Source organism: Anolis sagrei, chromosome 3 (assembly GCF_037176765.1).
Source record: "Anolis sagrei isolate rAnoSag1 chromosome 3, rAnoSag1.mat, whole genome shotgun sequence".
NCBI classification, from domain to species: Eukaryota; Metazoa; Chordata; class Lepidosauria; order Squamata; family Dactyloidae; genus Anolis; species Anolis sagrei.
Window position 1 is genome coordinate 80,907,707 of NC_090023.1, and position 22,732 is coordinate 80,930,438.

Below are 22,732 nucleotides of genomic sequence, written 5' to 3' on the forward strand. Positions count from 1 at the left end.
ATAATTATATTAATAAAGATCAATGTGGATTCATTCCTGGTAGACAAATGTCAAACCCAGTGGGAAGAGTACTAAGTATGATTCATACAATTAAGAAAAAGAATATTAAAGCAGGGATATTTGGCCCTAGACATATTTAAAGCATTTGATTGTGTCTCATGGCCGGCATTAAAAAAAATATTAGAAAAATTTGGTTTAGGAGAGAGATTTAGAGGACTGATTGAGAGACTATATTCAACCAACTATGCAACTATACAAGTAAATGATGGCCTTACTGGGAAAATAAGATTGTCTCGAGGAACAAGACAAGGATGCCCCCTCTCTCCTACCCTATTCGCAATAGTCATAGAATTGCTAGCAAATATGATACGAGAGGATAAACATATAAAGGGGATAGGGAAGGAGGGAAGATACAAGATATGTTTATTTGCAGATGATACACTACTAACATTCAGAAAGCCATTAGAACAGATAAAAAGAATAGAAGCATATTTAACAGAGTTTGGAGAAATTACAGGCCTTAAAGTTAATTGGGACAAATCGGAAATCTTATTATTTAACCACACTAAAGAAGAGGAAGAAAAATTAAGAGAAGGGAGATTGGGCAGATTAAAAATAAAGAACTCAATAAAGTATCTAGGAATTAATATTTCTAAAGAAATTGATAAACTAGAAGAGGAGAATCTAATTAAATTAAGGAAAAATGTGAAGGATACTCTGGCTAAATTTGCCAAGCTCAAATTGTCATGGTTTGGTAGAATAGCTCTAATAAAGATGAAAATTTTACCTAAAATAAACTTTTTGTTTAGGATGCTACCTATTAAAATCTCAGCTGGAGAAATTTCAAAGTGGCAGAATATGATAAACACCTTCTGCAACGAGAACAAAAGAGTTAGAATTAACAAAGCAAAATGGTATAAACTACAAAAGAAGGGAGGTCTGGGAATACCAAACTTAAAACTATAATATAGCAAACCAGTTAAGATATGTTGTTGAAGGGATTATTGGTCAAAAGGATTTAGAATGGTTAGAAGAAGAGAGTGATGACATAGACATGAAACTAGAATATATTTTCTTTATAGGGAAAACTAGGAATCTAGACAAGAAATGGTATAACAAAATAGAGAACCCTTTTCTAAAAAACATATTGGGAATATGGTCTAAATATGAAGAAAAATTAATACCCTCGATATCCCCATTAACACCGGTGCTGATTACAAATAATTTCCCCATAAATCTCAAAAAGGAGTTGGAAAGTGAATTCAAGGAAAAAGGAATAACGAAATTAAAAGATTGGGAATCAAAGATGAAAAATATAGATGAGATAAAGGTCCAGTTAGGAGGGAACATTGGATGGTTTAAAGTACTACAACTTGAAAGATGGTTAAGGGAAATAAGAAAGAAATATAAAGGAGAGAGAGAATTTACCAAATTTGAAGAAATGATTAGCCAAAGGGGGAGTAAAGAAGGAAAAGAAAGAACAAAAGGTATAACAAGTGATATCTACAAAATGCTGTTGGAAGGAGTCCAGGAGGAGGACCACCTTAAAAGAATGTGGGAGTTGGATTGTAATAAAGTAATACACCCACAAAACTGGAAAGGAATGTGGAATATGCGTATATTAAAAAATATGTCAATAAGAATAAAAGAGAACTATTACAAAGTGGTGTGGAGGTGGTACCTCACACCAATCAGATTAAATCAAATTGACAAGAAACATTCTAAGCAGTGCTGGAGGGGCTGTCAAGAAACTGGCACATATATACACATGTGGTGGTCTTGCAAATATGTTCAAAAATTTTGGGAAAATGTATTTCAAGAAATAAGAAGAATCACCCAAATAGAGATAACAGGAACACCGGAGATAGCACTGCTGTCATTTATTGACAATGTTAAAATACCAAAAGAACTAAAAGAATTAATTGCCAATCTGGTAACAGCAGCAAGATTATTAATAGCTAAAAAATGGAAAGAAGGAGGGGAGTGCCAATTGGAAGAGTGGTATAGGGAGATTTGGGACATCGCAATAAACGATAAACTGACAGGAAACATTAAGGTTAAAAGAGGATTATCAAAAAAAGATGATTTTGGGAATATTTGGGGGAAATTGATAGAATATGTATATATAGAAGGTAAGGGGACCAAACCTGTAATAGAAACAACTGATTTTTGGAAATAAGTATTGTAATTGGCTGGTCGGGGGTGAAGGGTTAGCACTGGGTGATTGGATGTAATGAAGCAGGAGAATGAAATATGATAGGTATCAAGACATACATGTTCTGTACAATTGTTAATGGAAAGTGATAAGTATAAGAATGTTTAAATACCGAATATGTTAAAGCTACAATAAATAAAAAAATTATTATAAAAAAATAAATAAACACATTGTCAGGATTGTTGTAAGTTTTTTGGGCTGTATGGCCATGTTCCAGAAGCATTCTCTCCTGACGTTTTGCCTGCATCTATGGCAGGCATCCTCAGAGGTTGTGAGGTCTGTTGGAAACTAAGAAAACGGGGATTATATATTTGTAGAATGTCCAAGGTGGGAGAAAGAACTCTTGTTTGTTGGAGGTAGGTGTGAATGTTTCAATTGGCCACATTGATTAGCATTTAATGGCCTAGCAGTTTCGAGGTGTCACTTCTTATCTTCACAGAGAAATTTCCTAATGTCAGGGTGTTTTTCAAAGCTTTTGTTTGCCTAATTATTTGGGGAAATTTAATGTTTGATTTTGTATAAATAGTGCTATGCCAAAGAATTCATCCCAGAAATAATTGCAGGTGTTGAAAATACCTCCCAAAAGTGGACTAATGTTAAGAATTCTTTGCTTGGATGTTCAAACTTTTAACTGTATTCGAGGCCATTTTTTTCTCTTCTACCAAACAAAATCAAAAGCATTGTTTTCATTTCAAATGACAGCTTAGCTCTTTGGCCATATTCCTGGGACAGAATATCCCTAGAACCAGGCCACGTAATGATACAGCCACATTTCCAGAAATATTCCTTGGGGTGAAGGGAGGGAGGTTGCTCTCATCCTCACAATGAAGTCAGCCTGCTTTCTCCCTATTTCTGCTCTGAGACTGATGGAATGCCATGAAGTAGTATCGTAGTATCACTTTTTGTTCATTTCCACCTATTCCCTTGCATTCCCACCTTTACCTTACTATAGAACCCAATGTGGTATAGCTAGAAAAGTATAAGTAGAAAAATGATATTTAAATGATATAAAGTATACATTTTTTAAAAAATTCAGCAAACAATCAGCAAAAAGTAGTAATTTAAAATGTGATTTAAATAATAACACAGCATACCTGCCTCAAAAATGCACGTAAGCTGCTTTTTGGAATGGTACTTCTTTTTCAGTAAAAGGTAAGATACTTATATGTGACACCCTCTAAAATTATTAAAATATACCGTCTGCCACTTAAAGTATCCAAATATCACATACTCCCCCATATTCATGGAGGATGAATACTCTCATGAGTGTGAAAGGAGACCCTAACTAGGGCCCCATCTATACTGCCATATAATGCAGTTTTACAATTATGTGGCAGTGTAGATGGGTCCCAAATTCAGTTTAACCTAGCTTCCACTACCATATTTTGAAAGTTGATCACACTGTTTTACAGCCTGTTGTTTAAATGTTGTTTTAGTGTATTTTTAACAAATGGAGTTTAGTAAATAGTATACACATGCATCAGGCTCTGTACATTTTATTTAGGAGCTGTTCCACCACAGCTCTTGCTAGATTTCATTAGCTTCAAGAGCCTTCAGAAGTCCAGCATTAAGATATTCTAAATTAGCTGGGGGATTTTAACCCACCACACTCATTAAATTGACTTTGAAAATATCATCTCAAAATTATTTGGTATATTAGATTCAACCTGGTTTTATGCCATCAATTATGTAACATAATGTCCTATTTCTTTTGCCTAGAAGTCTTGTTTTAAAATTAATATCACTTTGTGACTAGAGAGCACACAAACTAAGTTAGGAAACTTCTGTTTCACCACAAAGCCTGTTACTTTGTAGTCTGAATTGGTATTCCTCTCACAGGAACAAGTCACTTTTATTGTTCCCATTTTGGTACTGATCAGTAGATGAATCATGATAAATGCTGGAAGTGCACCTATAAGGCATCACACACACACACAAATACAGAACAGTTCTAGAACAGAAGTGATGAAGCACCTCCAGCAAATCCAAAAAAGAGCAGTTGTTTTAATTCCTAATGTGGGATGTGTGACTATATATATTTGAAATCATTAGCTTTTTCGTTATCATTTTAGGTTCTGAGACTTACATAAAATATATAATATATAATGACACCAAACTGGATGCAAAAATGTGACAGAAAATTCCCTGAACAACAAAATTATTCATCATCTTGATGCTTTTTTAACTATGCAAATATTAAGGAAAATACTCCTAAACAATAATAAATCTTTTATTAGAACATGGACATATTTTTACATAACATTTTTTTTTGTAAAAATACCCATAGGTGTGTTAGAGATTCTTTGAAGGTACAGATGGAAAGAAGGGAGGAGATACATTTGGCTCTTAGCTTCACCTTCCTCCATTTATGTGCACTGCTTCATTGCTTATCCTTTGGTTTACACATGTCCTACAAGCCAAAATCAACCTTGGCAACTGGATTTAATTCCCCTGTGATAAATCTTACAGTCAATTGACTAGTCTATTTTTTGGCTCAAGGCAGGAGCTTGGATTGTAGGATTGGAGCCTGAACAGATATCTTTGAAATGGACATGGAGAAATGTAATTCTTCTTGGCATCCTCATGTTTCATTCCTCTTTCAAATGGATTTAGGATATATTTGTCCCTTAAGGTTAAAGGATGGCTAACTGTTGAAGCACAAGCTTATCCATGTGCCAATAGCTCTTCTTGTTAATTTTACAATGGGTTTTCCAAGTAAAATTTGCCATACCCATTTATATTAATCCCTTCAAAGTAAACCTATTCCTATGCAGACTTTCCTGGGTGTAAAAAGCATTGAATTCTGTGTGATATCCTTCTCAAGGGTTGTATTGTCTATCCAGAAGTGTATTTGTGTTAAGATATTTTTTTGAGTTTTGGAGGGAAAAAAGCCATTTTGAGTCAGTTCTCACAGAGAAGCCTTTCGCACAGGACATAGAACGAAGTGGCTCCTGTAGAAATGCTTCGTCTTTTACAGCTTGGCCGGGGTTATACAGCCCTACAGCTTGGCCGGGGTTATACAGCCCTACGGCTTGGCCAGGAGACATACAGCCACAGCTTGGCTGAGGGACTCCAGCCGGCCATCACAGCATCCTGAACTCCTTCTTTTTCCCTGGAGGTCTACAAAGCTCTGTTGAGGCAAGGGTCACTCGCGGAAGCCAGACGCAGTTGGTACCGGGTGCAGGGGCTCCACGTCAACAGAGGCAAGTACAGACTGCCCAGATTAGAAGCTAGGATTTCCCCTTTAATTAATTAGAGTTAAGAAGACAGTGCCTGTTCCCTGCGGACAAGTTTGAGAGAACTGATACTTTAAAGCTCTACAATTTCTGTTTGTTTTCATCAATAAAGAACTTTGTTGGACTTACTTTAAGCATTCTAAAGACTCTGTTTGGGGGAATCTAAGGGCCTTTATCTGAGGCAGCCCCGGTGTCCTGTTGGGCACAGAGAATGTATGTCCTGTGTACGGTCTAATGCACAGGCCCAGCGTGCGACAGCACAGTAAAAGACGGAGCTGGTGGCGGAAATAGAGGAAAAGACTTTACAGCTACAGAACAGTGTTTTAAGAAGCTTGTACAAGCCATTTCAAGTCTTCATTACCTGGATCCATCCATCTGTGTGTGTCTGAGGAGTTTCGGCCATCTTGAAGAGGAGCCCATCTGTCTGCGTCTCTTCATTTTCGGCCATTTTGGAAGACCAGAAGGGAGGGGCTGGCAGCCTCCTTCTTTGCGTCAGCTTTCTTCCCACCATTTTGAAGATCTACTCAGTTTGCAAGTTGCTACATTTCTCCTCCAGCTTTTGCACAGCAGGTCTGCATGGAATTGCAACATTCTTCCCGTCCTTTCTAAAGTATCTACATAGCAAGCTGTGCTAGGTCCTGCTACAGTTTCCAGCAGAAGCAAGCTTTCCCGCTCTTTTGAAACAAGCCTTGTTTCTGCTTTGCCTTTCAGATTCCTGGAAAGGGTTTTTTGCAATCGCCTTTGGCTTTTTACAGCCTTTCAGCAAGGGTTTGATGTGCATTTGAATTATTGTGTCTGTTATGTTTATTCTCTGCCTTAAAGTATTAGGTTTTCAGTGTTTGCAATTGCATTGATTCACTGACTGCTTTATTACTGCATTTCCATATTGTGTGTTCCACTGACTGTTGGTTATTGATATACTGATATTATTTGTTATTGTGATTGTATTGCTATACTGTTTGGGCAATTTGCTGTCATGGCTCACATCTCAGGTTCCCCAAAGGCTTTAAGTGCGCAGAGCAGTCAGGGAGGTGCTTCTGGCCAAAGCAAGCACAGCCACACCAGCAGGAGGCATAGCAGCAGACATGGCTCCGCATCAGGATCGTCTGTCTCCAGAAGCAGCTCCTCATCTATGGCGGCCTTTTACAACAGGGAAACAAGGCGTCTCAAACTGCAAGAAAAAATTCTCGAGGCGGAAGCTGAGGCAGCAGCGGCAGACCTAGGCCTGAACTTCGAGCGGGCTCAACTAGAGTTAGAGGCGAAGCAAAAGCAGTCACAAGCCGAGTTAGAGGCGAAGCAAAAGCAGTCACAAGCCGAGTTAGAGGCGAAATTAAAGTTGTCGCGCATCCAGCAGGAGGCAGCGCAGAAAAGGGTCCGTGCCAACATCTTGGCAAAGGCACTGCAAGGAGAACTGTCTCAAGAAAATGTCAACCTTTTGCCAACGCCTCCAATCACACCTCTTCTGCCAGCCCACGTTGCTTTCCAAGATGGCAACCTGGTGCTTGCGGACAGCGACATCGTGCCACGCAGGCTGGTCGAGCAATTCAGGGCCAGGAGCCCACAGCCATCAACTCAGGCACCAAAGCCTAGCCCAGAAATCAGAGTTTCGCCCATTCCTGAGGCCACGGGTGTTCCTTGGAATGGACCTTCTACATTTCAGAAGAACTTCACCTTTGCCTCTGACCAAACACCCCTTCCGTTCCTTCAGACTCCTCAGTTTCAGCTTGAGTCTTTGTTTAGGAACCCGAGAAAAGATTTGAGGGACAAAGGTGTGGAGAAATTCTCTGACCGGCCAGAAGATTTCCTACTTTGGAAAAAGACTTTTCAGCGAGCCATTCAGAGTTTAAGACTCTCCTCTGAGGAACAATTGACTCTTTTGATCGCCTGGCTTGGTCCAGTATCGGCTCAGCAGGTGAGAAGGATTTTCTCGGCTCTCATCGACCAACCAGATAGAGCTTTGGACACTGCATGGACAAGGCTTGACCAGCGCTACGGGTCCAGCACCCAAATTGAAGCCTCGCTGATGGACAGACTTCATCAGTTCCCAGTGCTCAAACCAAAAGACTTTGAACAGCTTTGGGACTTGTCAGACTTATTGATTGAGCTTCAGTCTGCCAAGGGAAACCCACAGCTTCCAGGGTTTGCCTGCCTGGACCAACACCTGTCCCAAACTGCCATCATCCAGAAGCTGCCATTCTCCTTACAAGAAGAGTGGGGCAAAGAAGTCTTCAGATTCAAGCAGGCCAACCATCAGGTCTACCCACCGTTCGCACATCTTGTAGATTTCGTCACAAATGCAGCCATGCAGTTCAACGACCCACAGACAGGATTTCCAACTCTTTATGGGACCCCAAGGATGGACAGGCCCATCAAAGACCCTAAGAAACCTGCAGATAGTGGCACCAAAAGAATCATCGCCGTCAAGTCCACGGAGACCAACTCATCTCCAGCTGACCCCGAGGATGTTTTGTGCCCACTGCATGCAAAGCCCTACAGTTTGGCCGACTGCAGGGAGTTTGCCAAGAAGCCTCACGCAGACAAGGTCGAGATCCTCAAGAAGTCCAGGATCTGCTTCAGGTGCTGCGGTGCAACTCCCCACCAGTCAAAGTCATGCAAAGAAAAGGTGAAGTGCGAGGTGTGCCAATCTGAAAAGCATTGCTCAGCCATGCATGACAAGGATTTCGTGCCCTCCAAGGTCAAGAGCGGGGCCACCAGTCAACGCTCCCCGGAAGATTCAGCTGGACCTTCATCGGGCACTGAGGCACCCTCTGTGGCCTGCACACAGCTGTGCGGCAGCCCAAAGAAAACTAGGATTTGCCACCCCATTTGTTTGGCAGAGGTTTTCCTGCCAGCAAGCCTTGGATGAAGAAGAAAATGTACGTGGCCCTTGACAACCAAAGCGACGGTTCCCTGGCCACCCCTGACTTCTTTGAAATCTTTAAGGGGCAGGCAAAGACTATTGACTATAGTATTTCTACTTGTACAGGCAAGCAACGAAGACAGGGCTGCGTTGCATCTGGATTTATAATTTCGCCATGTGGCAAGGACATTTGTTTTGAGTTGCCTGATCTTATTGAGTGTGCGTCCATCCCACGCAATAAGGAACAGATTGCTACCAGAGAGATGATGCAAGCGCATCCTCACCTGAAAGGACTACAGGACCTCATTCCACCCTTTGAGCCGGGCATTGACATAGTCCTGCTCATTGGATCCAACTGCCCCAGCTTGATGAGCATCCGAGCTGAAAAGAGAGGTCCTCCTGGTGCACCTTTGGCACAGAAGACTCCTTTAGGATGGACCATACAGGGACCTGTATGTGTCGACAGAATGCATCCTCCGTCTTCTCTGTGTCCAGATCAGCCCAACACCCTCAGCTGTGGCAGAGTCACCCTCATGCAAAGTTGCCTTAGCCACATTTCTGTTTGCTGCCAAGGAGTTTCATCTGAGTTCTCTTCCATCTTCGACGTGTCCCGGGATGATGAGAACACAGCGCTCTCTCGAGATGAGCAAGCGTTCCTGAACGTCATGAACTCCGAGGTCACTCTCAGCAAGGAAGGGAATTGGATCGCCCCTTTGCCCTTCAAAGCAGACTGGCCTACCATGTCTCCCAACAGACAAGTAGCAGATAAAAGACTGCAGTCTTTGAGACGCAAGATGCAGTGTGATCCCAAGACCAAACAGCAAATCGTTCAGGCTCAAGATTTACACCAGCTGAGCATCCCACGCCAATTCACAGCCAGGAGCCCTTTGCAAGGCTCACACACCGAACTCCATGTCTTTTGCGACGCCTCGGAGAAAGCTATTGCAGCTGTAGCTTATGCCAGACAAAAGGGCTCTAGTTCTTGCACTTTAGGTTTTGTTATGGCCAGGGCCGAGATTGCTCCATCTGATGCCACCATCCCTAAGTTAAAAGTGCCCCCAGATAGGACCCCAGTGTCAATAGGTATTTGAGTACAGAAAAGGTTTCATGGTTGTTTAATGTACCGCGTGCATCTCACATGGGGTGGGGGGGGGGGGTGGGAACGTATAATTGGTTTGTATAGAAAGACTTTAAATGCTATGTTTCTAAAGTATAAGAATTTGACTCACGATGTTTGGGTCCGTTTATTATAGTGTAGATTTCTCATCATTGAGAAATCTAGGCCAGGAGTGTTCTGGAACAGCTGTTCCAGGAGCTCCAGATTTATTTGCTGTGTTTGCATGTTTGTGTGCAATCCCATGCTTGGGATTTGTAGCAGGGGGTTTCCTGTTATAATTTTCATTTATAGGGTAAGCCACCTGCCAGTTATAGTTAGGTTCCCTGGTCCCGCCCCTTTTTGAGTTTTGGAGGGAAAAAAGCCATTTTGAGTCAGTTCTCACAGAGAAGCCTTTCGCACAGGACATAGAACGAAGTGGCTCCTGTAGAAAAGCTTCGTCTTTTACAGCTTGGCCGGGGTTATACAGCCCTACAGCTTGGCCGGGGTTATACAGCCCTACAGCTTGGCCAGGAGACATACAGCCACAGCTTGGCTGAGGGACTCCAGCCGGCCATCACAGCAACCTGAACTCCTCCTTTTTCCCTGGAGGTCTACAAAGCTCTGTTGAGGCAAGGGTCACTCGCGGAAGCCAGACGCAGTTGGTACCGGGTGCAGGGGCTCCACGTCAACAGAGGCAAGTACAGACTGCCCAGATTAGAAGCTAGGATTTCCCCTTTAATTAATTATAGTTAAGAAGACAGTGCCTGTTCCCTGCGGACAAGTTTGAGAGAACTGATACTTTAAAGCTCTACAATTTCTGTTTGTTTTCATCAATAAAGAACTTTGTTGGACTTACTTTAAGCATTCTAAAGACTCTGTTTGGGGGAATCTAAGGGCCTTTATCTGAGGCAGCCCCGGTGTCCCGTTGGGCACAGAGAATGTATGTCCTGTGTACGGTCTAATGCACAGGCCCAGCGTGCGATAGCACAATATTTATTTGCTATATTTGTATACCACCCTTCTCAGCCTTTCAGGCAACTCCTTCAACTCATCTGGTGAATTTGTCAACATCCATGAATTTCCCTTTCTTTAGCAGGAGGTGCTTTTATGAATTTCTTTGAAGGTACAGATGGCCAGCTACAGAATGTGCCAGCTACAGAAGTGTAGCTGGCACATTTTTGTAGTCGTTGGTGGTCTCTGATCCAAGTGCTAACCAGGAGTGACCATGTGACTAAGTGCTAATTAGGAGTGATCAAGTTCAGATTAGATCTGATGCAGGCTTTTAACTGGTACATAGATTAAGAAAATTGCTAATAAAATATATTGATTTCATCTTCATCTGATGAAAACTCACTCAGGGGTAAGATATTAAAACAATCTGATAGAATTTACTAGTGGCCTCATTTATCTTTCACTTTTTGCATAGGCATCCATTGTGGTAAGTTAGCTTCAACTATTTGTTTCTTCTTTTCTTTCTACAGACTGGCAGATTGCTACACTTTCTATGCTATTGGGAGGTGCTGCTATAATTCTTATAGCCTTCTTGGTTGGATTAATTTCTATCTGTGTGGGATCACGAAGGCGGTTCTACAGACCAGTTGCTGTCATGCTGTTTGCAGCAGGTAAATAAATTGCCTCTCTGAAGTATATTAATACTTGAGAACTCTAGCTTTGTATCTATGCGGAAAATAGATGTGATTTCTATAGTGTGATCCAGAAGTGTATCAGAAGGTGATGAATATACAGCATAACTATACTTTCTTTATATGAACCAGAAATTCTAGTTATCCAAGCACTACTCACATATGTGATAACACACAAAGAGGGGAGTGCACTTCATTAATTTTCTCTGTTGTCACTTTCTTCCTGCAAAATCAACATGTGGCCCCAAGGAGGTAATCATACTATATTTGTGGAGGCACTCCACATGAGTAAGAATACAATGTATATGTAAAGAGCTGCCATGTATAGAGCTGCCTATTGGCTATATACTCTCTGGTTAACCACGAGGAGGATCTATTTCAGTCACATCTTCAAATGGGGGGCACTGAGACTATTTACTGAACACTTGAATGGGGATTGAACAGTACCCTAGAGCTCACAGACAGACCATTTTGCTTGTTAGCGTTATGAATAAATTCATAATTCTACTTACATTATATAATGTATACGTCAACCTCATGTATAAACCAAAGGCAGGTTTTTGGGACCAACGTATTTATTTTTGATATTACCTATGGGTAAGTTGAGGGTAATTCTGAAGAGAGTGGAAAACACCAGTGCTGTTTTGGGATCAGCCACCCCGAGCTGTTGTGACCCATTTCCTCACCAAGGCATTCATAAAGGCCAGAAGGACAATTTATTCACACTGTCATTACTTGCAGCAATAGCCAATGTAGTGAAGCAACCAAGTTGGGGGGGGGGGGAGGCGTTGTTGAATGCTCTCATTAAGGAGGCCAGACTTGGTGGAGGTGGTTGACAGGGGCGGAGCTGCAGGCTATTGAAGGTTGCTCTGCCCCCTGCTGTGCTCTTTGCTTCAGCGTGAGCTAGGAGGCAGGTTTCAACCCCCCCCCCTCCAAAAGTTTCAATCCCTCCCGAATTTTTTTTTTGGCTACGGCCCTGGATGCCACCCAGGTTTTTGAAGTTTTTTTTAACCCAAATTTCTAGACTTTGGTATCATGACACAAATACCCTATATACTTTTGTTAAGTGAGAGTTTATTATTCAGATGCAAATTCAAGGGCATGAAATAATTAAAGAGCAATTTTCATATGTGAATGTTAGAACTCCTAGTAAGTCGTAACCTCATGGAGCAGACCACACTCAATTCTGTTTAGCATCTTTGGTGCCTGTTGCTCCGTGGGTACTATTGTGCACATGTCGTGCTTTTTGTCATGGCCTTGGGCCTGTACAATAAACTATTTTGATTGATTGGTAAGTATCAAACAGTTTTCAAGAGTATCTGTGAAAAAGATGGATTTTAGTTTCAGTGTAAACCTAACTAAAAATATATGCTGGGTTAAATAAAGTACAAGTCTCTTATTCTCAGAGAACTGTTTTGCTTTTGAAATTCTGCTGACAGAATAAAAATGGGATGGGGCAAGAGCAGGGAAGAAGCAGGTTGTGCAAGGTCCAAACGTCTTTGCTCCCACAGACACAGCCCCAGTGCTAGCAAAGTTAGATTGAGGTGAGGACAGTACGAAAGAATTTCCGGTACACCTAAGGTTGATGTTGTTTGGATCCTAACACCTTTTTGCTAGCGTAGTATTGTTGGCTCTTTGCCATAACTGCATTCTTACTCATCTTCAATGATGTTAACTAATGGGACCGTCATTAGGATTTTCAGTTAGGTTTTTCAACCGTCATTAGGATTTTCAGTTAGGTTTTTCCATCCTATGGGGTGAATATGTGTTGCCAAATTCTTCTGTTTAGCTAGATACCTGCTAATCAGCTGAATGCATATTGTGAATCAAGTTAAATTAGTGGGGAGCTGTAACTATGACTATACAATACTTGTGAACATGGCGATGGCTGCTCTGTCTCTGTATAGAGCATTGTTGATCATGGTAGGCTTTGTCCATAGTGTCAAGTGTCCTTAAACAGGATTGTGTGGAGTGCCAAGGTGGCAACCACTGCCAATTCAGTCTGGTTATAGAAATGAATACACCCTATATTGCTATTAAAGAGATATTACTTTTTAAACTTTTTATTGTGCTTTGAAATTTATTGTGGATAATCACAACTGCTGAAATTCCAGGCCACTGTAGGGGGTCACAAGGGCCAAATCTTTAAACATATTAGTTTTTTAAAATCTTCCTCCCCACCACCTTCCTTTTCTCTATTTCTGAGAAGCTTGATGCTATTCTTTTCTATTACTTTAGAAAATACTTAAGTATTAGCTCTTGAAACTATTCACATGAAAATAAATGGGTTTAAATTGAAAGGTGTTTATATGCTCTATTGTGTCAGTTTTGCTTTTTGTTATAAATTCCAATGGCTATCACACTGTAAAGGCTTTATGTTTTTTCAAAACATCTAAGGAGACAGTGTGTGCTTAGAAATACTTTTGAAAGAAAGACCAGAATAAACAGACTATCCAAAGAATGCTTTCTAATTTAATGCATAATGCCCATATTGAAATCATCTCTCAATATGCATTCCAGTGTGTTTCTCCATGGCCAATAACAGAATGTTTTTTTTTTTTCTTTTTGAAATTTCCAGGCATAGCTTCCCTTCATTCTGTCAATCATATGTGTGTTCAAACTGAAACAGTAAGCCTGTCTGATAGCCCATAATGGAAAGAATGACAGAACCATCTACTCTGTTAGATGGATTTTAAAAATCCCATTTACAAGGATGTGGAAAGATAGGCCCTCAGTATTTCAAGAATTGAAATAATTATAATGGAAGGAATCCTACTGCCCCCTGCTGTATATTATTGTATTTAAACTACTACAGTTTAGCTTAGAATGTTTACTTATATTTGGTCTCTCGCTACTTTGCTTTGTTTTAAAAAAAAGATTCATGTGAGTCTGTTTTGTTCTTCATACAGTAGTGGAAACCACAGTAAACGTAATTTATTTAAGAAACATGTCAATTCCATTTTCTTGTTGAATTTATCTGGTCACTTCTATTTATGGCTTTGACTGGTATAATTGTCAACAATAAAGTAGTTATTTAAAAAAGCATGTTGCAGAAAGCAGGAAAGATGAAAAGGTCAATAGACATGAAAAATGGAGGAAGCAGGATTAGATAATCTACTAATCTATGAATTTGACTGAAGAATGGAAAATGTGCATACACTTACAGCCAATTAGAAAAGCAAGCTTGATAATAATGTAAAATAATAACAACAACAACAACAACAACAACAGGAAAACTTTATTGTAACCCGCCCTGTCTCCCTAAAGGGACTCAGAGCAGTTTCCATCAAAGAATGACAAATATTCAATGCCATAAAACAATACAAAATAAATGAATAATCCCAAGAATAAAACATCTACAACAATTACAATAACTACTTCATACATTTAAATAATTAAATAAAACATGTGAATCTAATTAAGCCAATGAAGTAGCAACTAATTAGTTTAAAAACAGTGAAAACATAACTAAGAATTTTAATTTATTATTTATGTATTTATTTCAAACATTTATATCCCATCCTTCTCAACTCCCGAAGGGGGATACAAGGCGGCTTACAACTGGCAATCGTTAGAAGACAATGAACAAACCATCGCAGTACAAACAAGTAGCATTAAATAAACCAACAAAATTATAAAAAATACATTAAAATATTGAGCATTAAGTATTAAAGCATATCTGAACCTAAGTCCCCAAATCCAAATCATAATCCAGAGTTCCAGTCCAAGGTCTATTCATTGACAGTTCTCATAAGTCATTGCAGTTGCTGCTCGGTCAGCTGCCTGAATGCTTGGTCCCAAAGCCAAGATTTAAGCTTTTTTCTAAAGGGGAGGAGAGAGGGAGTCATCCTGATTTTACTGGGGAGTGTGTTCCATAGACAAGGGGCCACCACTGAGAAGGTCCTGTCTCTTGTCCTCGACAATCGCGCTTGCAAGGATGGCGAGATTAAGAGCAGGACCTCCCCTGATGATCCGAGGTGGATCATAGAGGGGGATACGTTTGGACAAGTAAACTGGGCCGGAACCATATAGGGCTTTATAGGTGAAAGACCAGCACTTTGAATTGTGCTTGGAAATGGACCGGCAGCCAGTGGAGCTGACGTAGCAGGGGGGTGGTATGCTCCTTGTATGTTGCTCCAGTGAGTAATCTGGCTGCTGACCATTGGACTAGTTGGAGTTTCCGAACAGTCTTCAAAGGCAACCCCATGTAGAGTGCATTGCAATAATCTATTCGGAATATAACAAGAGCATGGAGCACTGTGTCCAGATTAGACTTCCCATCATTTATTCATCTCCAAACATTGCTTTAGATGTCAAACATTGCTTAAGAATGTACAAAAAAAGTATGTCAGAAATCATATTTCTACTAATATCCAGAGCTGTGCGTCAGGCCCTGGTAGAAATGACCTTTAGTCTTTTCAGACCTTAAAGAAAACAGTTTACTTGGTTTTGCATTCATTGAAACAATCTTCATTCCTCAGAGTTGAATTTTCTTATGCTTCAGTGTTGAAGGCAAGAGATGCATTCTCTTGCAGTACTAACTTAAAATACTTTTGAAAAATAACAAAATAAATGAAAAATAATTTGAATTAAATGGCATTTAAAATAGCTTAAATACTAATCTTAAAAAAAAATTGAATCAGGGTGTGAAAGAACCACGCCATGGATTAAAAACGAGCTAAATGCACTTTTCAGGAAGATGAAGTTTCACAATCAAAGACACTGTCTCCTAGGTCCACCTGTATGGTTTCATATTAGTCACCCTCCTCTGGACACATTCCAACTTGTCATCTATGAACTTTGTTGTATACTTTGGCCATCAATTTCAGGCAAAGAATGGGGTGAAATGGCTCGCCACTGCTTTCCTCTAAACATAGCCAACATTGCCCTGGTGGTCTTACTTCCAAGTATTAACAATTCTTGACTCTACGTAGCTTCTGATAAGGGTTTACAAAGAGTATATTAAATGTGCCAAAACTGTATAGAGTCAGAGTTGGAAAGGGTCACTAGGTCCATATATACACTCCACTTGCCTCACCACCAACAGACCTCTGAAGATGCCAGCCACCGATGCAGGTGAAACATCCAGAGAAAAAGCTACTGGAACATGGCCATACTGCCTGAAAAACTCACAGTAACCCAATGTTTTTAGCCATGAAAGCCTTCAACAACACAATTTAGAGATTGTTAACCTCAGCTATTTGTGAAATTCAGCGAAAGGGCAAGTCATATTTACAGTTGATCTCTTTATTGGCTTGGAGCCTAAAATAAGTGAATTTAAGTTAACTCAGAGAGGGAAAGTTTCTCCATCTATTTCTAAATCACTACCACCTTGGGTCAATCTTAGACATTTTGCTATCCAAAGCAAATAATAAGGCATCCCACTTCAACTACATAAGATGGCTGGATTGGCAGTTGAATAATTTTTCAATACTGGTAGAGAGAATGCTTCTTGCATTGCACCAGAAAGTAGCAGAGTGGCTTGCAGGTGCAGGGTTCATATTCTTGCCCTTCAACAATTTCCTTCCCTTCCCTATCATTTACTGCTTGAAACAATTGTATCCATATCTTTAGATTGTGAGGCTGAAGGCAGAGAACTGTTTTATCTTGTTCTTTTTCTTAGAGCCGTCGCAAACTCTGTTCCTGCGGGAGCAAACCTTGCTAGCACGTCCCTGACGTCATGAGCCTGCGCCTCTCTCCCCGCCCCTTTCTCCGCCCCTTTCTCTTTGCCAGAATGGTTTTTCCTTTGCTAGGGCAGCATTGCCCGCATTTTCTCTCAGTTGAATTCTGCCAACTGAGAGAGTATGCTGGCAATGCTGCCCTAGCAAAGGAAAAACCACTCTCGCAAGGAGAAAGAGGCAGAGAAAGAGGCGGGGCGAGAGGCGGAGTTTCATGACGTCAGGGACATGCTAGCAAGGTTTTCTCCCGCAGGAACAGAGTTTGCGACGGGTCTTATAAAGCATTATGCTCAGGGGTGGCACTATATAAATAAATAAATAAATAATAGTGGTGGGGGTGACTATGATGATGACCGATGATGATCCTGCAGCCTGCTGCACCCCACCCCATATTACACAGAAGTGTGTATGACTTCTCACTGGGAATTTTCAGACATTTCAAGTGGCTACACAGTTGAGGATGGAATTATGAACCTTCATAAGCTAAATTATCTTACGTTCCATTGTATTGATTTGATCCATGCTAGTTATGTTTATGACAGCTCTGGACTAAAAATCTAAATGTGTGCAGTTGGTTGTTTTGTGCTTTCTGGTTTGGGCAGAGAATTATGGGAAATATGCTTACTTTACTTAGCAATAATAATAATAATAATAATAATAAAAAATCTTTATTTATATCCCGCTTTTCTCCCTCAAGGGACCTAAAACAGCTTACAGCATATTAATATCATATAAACATCAATTCAAATGCATATATAAAACAAATAAAATAATCAATAAACATAAAAACATCTTAAAATAAACATCTTAAAAGCAATATACACTCATGTGGCATCTTGTCAAGTTATATTGCACTTTGCTCCAGTTAATAAAATTATCGCCTTTTCTGGCACTTCAATCCAAATTTCTTCACTGAAGGCCAAGAAAGTCCACAATCCCATGAATCTCCACCGTGACCTGCATGTGCAAGACTTTTTGATCAGGATTCAGAAGAACCCACTAGTCCAGGAACAAATCAGTAGCCACGTCCTCAAAGGCAATTGGACACTGATTCAGTTCCATGCCATCACAAAGGAGAATAAACTACTTTGGATTTGGCAATAACATAATTCCAGCCCCCTGCAAGGCTGCAGCCCCATCTCCTTCCTGCTTGATCCCCTTCTGTTGGATATTCTGGGTAGTGTCTGATGGAGATTTTTCTGATTCGGAGGCATCAGGCTGGACTTCAAAACAGTTATGTTGGGCCTGTTTTCCTGCTTCTTGTCCTATTCCTAACTCAGGAGGAAGCCTTCTGCCAGGGCCACTGCCTGAGAACAGATCTCTGCCCCATACTCAGCCCATCTGAGGGCAGGATGCTCAGTAACTGCTCCAGGATCACCAGGTACAGCATCTCAGCCTTGGTGTGCTGCTATGGGTTCAGCCACTGGTAGTAGAGATCATGGAGCCACAAGTCTCTCTGGGCCCCGTGCGCTCTTCATAGCAGAGCTGCCTAAAGCACTGGCACTGTATGTCTGATCTACAAATGTCCACACTCAGGAACTTATGTGTAGCTTTTCCCCAGCATCTCCCACTGCTCCTAGGTCCTGCTTCAGGCCCAGGTGAATTGGGTCTCTCCATGTTGGAACCACTGTTTGATGAAGAAGCAAATAGGACCCAAGATGCTTTTTGCTCCCTCTTCTCTCAAAGGAAAGAAATCCCTGAATAGGCTGTATTCCAAAATTCTTAGCCAAAAAAACAGGATTTCCTCAGGAGGTGAGGAAGGCCACCCAAGAAGAAGGAGAAGAAAAAAGAGATGCGGAAGTGCTGGAGAGGTCAGTGTTTCCTATGGGGCTCTTTTGTCAGGTCACTGCTGCTTCCCTTCTGAGAACAGGTCTCTGCTCCCACACTTGAGAGCTAGTATCTTTTAACACATTGAGAAGGCTTACGTCTCAGTAAGTAATTCCAGGATTGTGCAATAGTTTGAAATAATGGAACTGAAGTCTTTCAAGCACAAATTCTGCTTGTATGCAAAATCAAATTTGGAAGGAAGATCATCATCATCTGTTATGTCTCGTGGCCAAGTATGATTATCTTCCAGAAGTAGAGTCTTGGTGATGGGTCCATAAAGAAAGAAGATCCATTTTAATACTACCACAATTTTATAAAGTTATTGAAAGAAAAGGCAATACTTTTGGCTGCAGAAAAAAACAATATGAGTTTTATAATAAATTCAATTTTGCCCCCCCCCCCAAATTTCACTGAACATTATTGTGCTGTTTTTTAAAAAAATATTTTTTAGTAAAAGGCGAAAGATTTATACGATCTGAAGAGAAACCAGAGTATAATGTGGTTGGTGCAGCAGTGTTTTAAAGAAAACAAGGATGGGCCATCATTTCAATAAGGATATCTGTTTGTATGGGTAATGGAAGGAACTAATAAATAAAAACAGTCCACAGTGGAAATGTATCCGAGCATAAACAAACACCAGTAACAATAAAATAGTCTTTAATCATAGTGATAAGCTAGTAATATAAACACAGTCACGTTTTCATTTGTTTCTCCTGTTTTCCTGAGTATTCCTGTTGTTTGGTTATATAAAAAAAACTCCAATGTAGGCATAAATAATACAAAAGCCACAAGCACATGAAGGTTGCATTAAAGAACATTTGTAAGCATCTAGCTTTATTAGCTGCCTTGGTGCAGCTAACAAAGGAAATCCTCAATCCCTATAAAATTTTGATTTCTTTGTTTTATATGGAATCACAGAGTCTTAGAGTTAGAAGAAACCCTAAGGGCCATCTACTCCACTCCTCTGCCTTGCAGGAACACATTCAAGTCACTCTCAAGAGATGGGTACCCAGCTTCTGTTTAAAAACCTTCAGAGAAGGAGACTCAACCATACTTGAAGGCAGTGTATTGGGTTTCAACAACCTATTTACAATTTTAACAACACATTTTCTCAACAGATTTACACCATCCAATCAAAATAACTTATAATTTCTAAACATTTAAACGATACCTCACAAAAACAGCAGAAGACCCTAAAAGAAAATTACAAAATATTCAAATCACCAAAGCCTGATACAATTATTAAAAGTGTTTTGGCAGAGCTCTTGGGAAATGGTTTTTCATTCTGCTGGGACCAATTTCAGACTTTCATAAAGAAAAGGCATTCTCCAAGGGTGCAAAAAGGACCAAAGGGTGCAAAAAGCACATGTGAACCTCCAATACATTTTATGCCCCAGGACCCCATAACAGTCCCCTATGGAGATGGAGAACAGCATGGTCATATTTTAAATCCAGGTGAGACTTTTTTCACATATGAATAAAATAATTGATTTCCATTTTGCATTCTGAAAAGAAAGCCATGAAACATGGTGAAGCTGCCCCTTATGGTCTCTAAGGGAAACTTTTTTGAGTTTCAAAAACATTTTTAAAAATCAGCTATATAATGGAGATAGGTATGATGCTCCAAGGTGCCCTTAGTTGACAGCTCACAGCCACTGCTCACCTCAGCTTAGACTTAGCTAGGGATGTGGCTTAAATTAGAACCAGAAATAAATTGGTTGCCTGTGAAAACGCATATTACATTCATACTTGTTTGCATTAATGAGTAGGGATGTTACTATTTCACTATGATGGTCCTTTCAGGTGAGCATAAAAATTTCTATAGTTTTTCCATTGCAGGGGAGGAGACAGCAAACGCTTCCTTGCAGTTCTCCTCTGGTTTTCACACATAATGTTTCAAGAAATTATTCTGTACAGAAATCAGGACTTTTATGTGCTAAAACTCCAACTTTTGTGCACATCCCACTCTTTTCATATTCATGAGTGGGGATTTTTGTGAGGTAAAAGCAGAAGTATTTTTGAAAATGAATACTTCATGAAAATACAAAATACTGTGTTTTCTTATGTAACTGAGTTTCCCAAATATCAGGAAATTTCCCCCTTTTGCAAACCCAGAAATGATTCTAAAACACCAAATGTCATCTATCTTTGACACTAGGCAGAGTCAACTCTGGTTAGTAACTGGATGGATGGCTGCCAATGAATACTAGATGCTGTACAGGCACTGTACAGCCTCTAGTATTCATTTTTATTGCTATTCATTTTTATTCCATATTTCTCTTGATAATGGGACTCAGATGGCTAACAGAACACTTTTTAAAAAAAATACAATTCAGAAGAAGGAAATGGTGACATCACTTCTGAGCATTGTCCTATGAAAGTAATGGGGTTATCACAAGTCAAAAATTGACATGAAGGCACACATGAACAAACAAAACAAAGAAAATGCATTCATTTAAGTGTCCATGTCATTTTCAAGAGCAACCATAAAGAGCACAATGAGTGATCTAGCTTGGCAATTAGCAAAACATGAAATACATTAGACAGCCCAGAAGACAGGTGGGAAACAGCCTCAGTTCTCTTTGGCAGTCTTCTGAAACACTTCTCATTGCCAGAGCTGTCCCAGAGGCATCAGATGCAATGGCATGCCATGAGCATCCTCAAATTGCAAAACTGTTAGCACAGTCATTTTCTACAAAAATAAACTGATCTCCTTAATTCCCTTTACAAAACTGTCTGTTCTGCTTGAGCAACAGAAAGGTTTGGGAGAATGGCTAATTTTAAAGCCCTACAGTGCTCCAGTTATTTACCAAATGCCCTTTGCTCTTGTAAAGTTGGGCTATCCCAGCTTTATTCTACCTGCTTGTCCTCTTCAAAATCAGAAGTGAGCTCCAGGTTTCTTTTCTATTTGAAAAAAGCTTAAAACAAGCAAGGGAGGATTTAGAAAGTTCTTTTTAAGGATTAAAAGTTGTATGGGGTGGAACAGAATATAGATGCAATCCTCAAATCACCAGTGAAGGGTATATATGACCCTGGATTGTAGGTTATTTGTTATTTTAAACATTTGTACCCTGTCCTTCTCAACCCCCTAGAGGGGACTCAAGGCAGCTTACAATGGCAACAATCTGGTGCCAAAACATACAAAACACAATACAGCAAGACATTACAAAGTAAGTAAGAACATTAGGTTAAAATCCATTTAAAACATTATTATCAACCATATAGCCACATCCAAGTCCGATTCAGTATTTGCCAACCCCAGTTGTCTATCCTCCTTTTAATCTAGATTTCAAAAGAAAAGGGACTGATTTCTCCCATGATCTCATTTCACATTCTCCTCTATGGGAACAATTAAACCATTGCAAGCTAGTTATTAAACAGCAAATGAAGAAAATTAACCTGAAAATGCAGTGGTACTGAAAGTGCCTGAAAAATGCTGAAGATGTTGAATCAATAGACTCGATCCCTTTTTTCAGTGAACCTACTTTAGGTTGGATTAATTGTTGGATTTAATTTACTGTAATTTATTGGTATTTAAATGGCTTCCTGATAGTCTAGAACACACTCATTATTTTCTAACTAAATGGATTTGTTTTTTTTTTTCTTTTGCTTTGGATATGAATATCAATGATACCTTTTCAAAGATGTAATTCACAACATGAGTTTCAACCATGCTACTTGGGTTTCATGGTTCTGGATAGTTTAGGTATTTGAGATTGAAAACCCATGGTTAGTTTGCTACTTCACACGGTTTATTCCACATTGAAATTATTTCTGAACATTGTGCCGGGGTGGATACATAGACTGATATATTAAAATTGTGGGTGTCATACCAGAAATATTGGATTTCTTATCATATATCTCGGCCAAAACAAATACTGTAATATTGTGAATGATCAGGGCACTTTCATTACATATAAATTATCAGAGTGAACATAGTTATATGACAGATATAGGTATGATGACAAATATTAATCATGATCTGACTTGGAAGTTTCTGTATTTAATACACAATTTTATATGAATTCTGTTATAATTAGGTCCTAAGTAATATTACTTATCATAGAGAAACAAAATAAATGAGCTTTCCTGGATTACATTTCATCATTACCTTTTAAAAGTCCATTATGATCTATTTATAGGCACCATTGGTTTAGTTATCTTTGTAGTACTATAA

General features: G+C 39.8%; 1 protein-coding gene across 1 annotated transcript in view; it reads left to right on the plus strand.

Annotated features, from left to right (window-relative positions):
* The window catches only part of TMEM47 (transmembrane protein 47), a 49,848-nt gene that overhangs the window by 23,930 nt on the left and 3,186 nt on the right, over positions 1–22,732 (plus strand). The window contains exon 2 of the mRNA XM_060770148.2: positions 10,889–11,029. Within this exon, the coding sequence (XP_060626131.2) occupies positions 10,889–11,029 (141 nt within the window). The remainder of the gene's footprint in view (positions 1–10,888; positions 11,030–22,732) is intronic.